The sequence below is a fragment of the Hordeum vulgare genome, chromosome 1H (assembly GCF_904849725.1).
Source record: "Hordeum vulgare subsp. vulgare chromosome 1H, MorexV3_pseudomolecules_assembly, whole genome shotgun sequence".
NCBI classification, from domain to species: Eukaryota; Viridiplantae; Streptophyta; class Magnoliopsida; order Poales; family Poaceae; genus Hordeum; species Hordeum vulgare.
This window is the reverse complement of record NC_058518.1, coordinates 27550753-27555205: the sequence shown is the minus strand read 5'-3', so window position 1 is coordinate 27555205 and position 4453 is coordinate 27550753. Positions and strand designations below refer to the sequence as shown.

Genomic DNA, 4453 nt, shown 5'->3' with positions numbered 1-4453 from the left:
AGGAATTTCTCATAAACGAAAACAAATGAGAGGATAACACGAAGCTGAGATGACAATCTTCAAAAGAATGGAGCAAGATTTAAGAGAAACTCTCCTTTAATCTTCCAAGCTGAGAATGATGAGAAGGGACACCACCAAAATTAAGTATGATGTTGGCACTGTCCTTGCATGCCATCGATGGAATCGAGCATACCCTCTTACTTTCTCAAGTGCACAAAAACAACGGGCTGCGTTTGCTGTGATTGAAGACGGCCGGCTGGGCAGGAAGCCACTGCAAGCCAAACCCCTGACTCCAACTCACTCCGGTAGTAGAGTCACTCATCACAATCTCACTCACTCCGGCTCTACCGTCGTACTCCACCTCGCTCGCGCGCGCAGCACACGTGCATTGCCGTGACAAGACAATGCCGCTGCTCCTCCTAATGCTCGTGCTCCTTCTGCCGGCCACGCCCGTGGCGACGCCGTCGGCGCTGCTGGGCATCAACTATGGACGGGTGGGGAACAACCTCCCGCCGACGGCCTCGGCCCTGCAGCTCCTCGCCGGCCTGGGCGTCGGCCGCGTCCGCCTCTACGACGCCGACCCGGCCACCCTCCGCTCCTTCGCCAACACGGGCATCGAGCTCGTCGTCGGCGTCCCCGACGAGTGCCTCGCCACCGTCTCCACCCCCTCCGGCGCCTCCTCCTGGGTCCGATCCGTCATCCAGCCGGCGCTCCCGGCCACCAAGATCGCCGTCCTCGCCGTCGGCAACGAGGTGCTCACGGGCGCCAACAGCTCCGCGCTCACGCCCTCGCTGCTCCCGGCCATGCAGTGCATCTACGACGCGCTCGTGCAGCTCGGCCTCGACAAGCAGGTCGCAGTCACCACCGCGCACAACCTCGGCGTGCTCGCCACCTCCTACCCGCCCTCGTCGGCCTACTTCCGCAAGGACCTCCTCCCGGTGCTCTGCCCGATCCTCGACTTCCATGCCCGCACTGGCTCGCCGTTCCTTGTCAACGCCTACCCCTACTTCGCCTACGCCGAGGACCCCGCCGGCGTGGAGCTCGAGTACGCCCTGCTCGAGCCCGGCCACGGCGGCGTCCCGGACCCATCCTCCGGGCTACGCTACCCCAACATGCTGGTGGCACAGGTGGACGCCGTGTACCACGCGATCGCGGCGACCAACCGCGTGGTGGCGCGCGCGGTGGAGGTGCGTGTGTCGGAGACCGGGTGGCCGTCGGCCGGCGACAGCAACGAGACCGGCGCGACGCTGCGGAACGCCGCAAGGTACAATGGCAACGTGATGCGGCTAGTGGGCGAGGGCAAGGGTACGCCGCTGCGTCCGGACGGGGCGCTGCGCGTCTACATGTTCGCGCTCTTCAACGAAAACATGAAGCCCGGCCCCTCGTCGGAGCGCAACTACGGGCTCTTCAAGCCCGACGGCACGCCGGTGTACGAGCTCGCCTACCGCCTGCCAAAGGACAACGCCACCAGCTCATCCGGCGCTGGAGGCATTACCACCGGCGGCGGCGGGTACAATGGCCACGGCGACGGGCAGCAGAACAACGGCTACTACAGCATCACGGCATCGGCAAAAGCGAACATGGTGAGAGCTCTGCTTTTTGCTCTTGTAAATTTCCATCAGTTTGCAAAGTTGAACTGAAAAGGCTCCATTTTGGATCAGTTTGCAAAGTTTGCTTTGCATCGATTCCTTTCTGAACTGAAAAGGCTCCATTTTGGATCAGTTTGCGAAGTTTTCCTGGTAAAAGTGTAGGCAAGTTGAAAAGGTTGCATCATCATTCATCAATATGCTTGGTGATGGCTTTTGTCAGCCCCAAGGTAATAATATCATGGCATAAAGGAGCATGCCATTACCCAATCCAACACTCTATTGCTGCACTGTGAGGGCTCATAAGCAAAGTAATTTGAAAATAAATTATAAGAACATGCCACTGGACCGACAGGTGGGGCCGTTGATAGACACTTAGCTTGTTCTGCTATCAGTACAAAACTATGAAACCATAATAAAGGAGGAGAAGAACAAATTAATTCTGAGTGACCTGTCCTCATGTTGGCTCTGCTCCCTTTTGATCACCTGCTGATGTGTTTTCTTGTGTTTGTGCTTCTTGATAGGGTCGGTGGACATGGACACAAGCATGTGCGGCTGCCCTGTTGATGATGATGGCATTCTGATTCTGAGAAACTTCCAAGTTTCTTGAGGGAAAAACTATTTTGTCCTTCCTCTCCAATCTTCCATGTTGTTTCAGTTGATGTGCTCCTGTAATTGATGGCAGGCTAATGAGTTAGTCAGTATTATTATTAAACCAGGCACTCCTTTTTTGTTTACTGATAATCATGCATTGCAAGGTCATGGATGGACATATTGATTGTCAAGTTACTCGCTGGCTCCAATCCAGAAAGCATTTCAAATTTTAGTGACAATATTCGAGGCATGCCTAGTAAAATACTCCAGTACATATGTTCGTTGAAACACTTGTTTTGACAATATACTCCTTTTCCCAGTTTTATGTAAACAAATCTAGTAAATATAATACATCGTACAACCAGCATATAGATACAATAATGCCTCGTACACTAATATGTGGTAGTAGGGCATATATCTGAAATATGGATTTGTATTTGCACATGTAAAGAAGTACTTTTTTTTTGCATATATACACTACATGGTGGTCTTATATACTCCACGCTACCGCTAGTCCGCTACATAATCCACGTTAAGGTACACCTGGTAGTACTGAAAATTCTAGTGGCAGATGCAGTTATACAATCCCACATGACAAATCTGATTACATCCGTTTATTAAGTAATAATGAAAGATTGGGCACACACCACACAAAGCATAGGTACTGCATCCAGAATGGTCGAAAGCATAGAGATGGACTGAAGTGGACGGGAGGAACATATGCTCTGCTTTTTGCGCCCATCGGCAGAACTTTCTGCATAGAAGAGAAAAGGCTCACTTTGATGGTGTGCGCGCTTTACTTTGTAAACGGGAGCCTTTAGGCCAACTCTACCGCGCGACCCCATCCTGTCCGCGCGCGTTTGTTTGGGGTAAAACGGACAAAACAGACGACACAGCGTGCGGAAGCAAACGGACTTTTGTCCGTTTTGTGTCCTTTTCGACCCATTCCCGGTCCAAACTTGCGCCGAGTTTGGGGGAAACGGATCGCGCGGACGCGCTCGCCGCACGCCCTTGTCCGCCCCCTGGCCCGCCTGTCGGGGACACAACTATTCCCGGACACCTCCACATCCTCTCCCGCCCCACCCCGCCAACGGCGCCACCGCTATTCTCCGGCCGCCTCAGCCCCCGACGCCGCCACTATTCTCCTGCCACCACGCCCGCGCTTTCGCCGTAGTTTAGGCGTCGACCGGAGGAGGTTTGGCCGTCGCCGTCTTAGCCGGCGGCAGCGTGGATACGACCGTAGGCGACGTACCACGGCGGCCACGGCAGCTTTCGACGAGTGCTCCAGAGCAGCCAGTAGCCGGCCACCAACCACCCCTGCATCGAGGTGATCATCGCGGCCTCTTTGCTACCACGACCGCAAGGTGTTCGACACTTTGCCCGCAAAGGTATGGACAGTGGCGATGAGTTTTTGTTCCACCACTTCGTTTATTCATCAGACGATTCGTCGTCGGATGATGGAGATATTGTGGTGGGTGCAGTGATGGTTCACGACCACATTCAACGACAGCTTCCTCGGTACAACGACCACCCAAGATGAGAAGAGAAAGAGATTTGCCCAAATGCAAGAGAGTGCTAGAAAGGATGTGGAGCGTGCTTTTGGTGTGCTTCAGTCCCGATGGGGTATCGTTCGAAACCCTGCACTGTCATGGGATGAAAGGAAGCTTTGGGAGGTGATGATTGCTTGTGTGATCATGCACAACATGATCGTCGAGGACGAGTGTGATGACAGTATGTTGAGCCCCTGCACCAAGAACCGGCCACGTTTCAACAATTTGTCCAATTCCATCGTGAGATGGGTGATTGGCACACTCATTTGAATGACTTGGTTGAGAACATGTGGGAACATATTGGCAACCAATAGATGTATTGGTTCATTTTATGTTCATTCAAAACAATTTCGATTTGGTTGTAAAATTATTTTATTTAGAGACAATTTCGATTGGGTTGATGTGCAAACTTGTTTTGATACGAAAATATGGGTATTTTAGGCCCTGACGTACAGGATGGGGCGACACGACCCCATCGCCCTACCCAAACGGACAAAATCCGGGCAAAACCGACGTCCGTTTGGGGTCGCGCGGTGGAGTTGGCCTTAGAGCATCTCCAACAGCCGCGCTATACTAGCGCCGCGCGGCAAAAAAACGGCTAATATAGCGCGCGCAACGCGGCGGACAGATCCAGCGGGCGCGCTAAAACCACGCGCGCGCTAAAACGATTTGGACGCGCTGGTCATAGCCTCATCCCGCGCTGCGTATTTCGGGCGTTCACTT

The 4453-nt window shown here is 53.5% G+C and overlaps 1 protein-coding gene across 1 annotated transcript; it reads left to right on the top strand.

Annotated features, from left to right (window-relative positions):
* Positions 1-272: 272 nt before the first annotated feature.
* LOC123405624 (glucan endo-1,3-beta-glucosidase 10-like) lies at positions 273-2445 on the top strand. The gene is made up of 2 exons (XM_045099247.1): positions 273-1583; positions 2111-2445. The coding sequence occupies exons 1-2, from the start codon at positions 405-407 to the stop codon at positions 2168-2170; spliced, it is 1239 nt and encodes a 412-aa protein (XP_044955182.1). The 5' UTR covers positions 273-404; the 3' UTR covers positions 2171-2445.
* Positions 2446-4453: the final 2008 nt, after the last annotated feature.

Excerpts from the sequence above, each read along its gene's own strand:
- LOC123405624 (XM_045099247.1), top strand. The coding sequence starts at position 405 with ATGCCGCTGCTCCTCCTAATGCTCGTGCTCCTTCTGCCGGCCACGCCC. Across the intron at positions 1,584-2,110 it reads CATCGGCAAAAGCGAACATG|GGTCGGTGGACATGGACACA; the intron begins GTGAGAGCTCTG and ends GCTTCTTGATAG.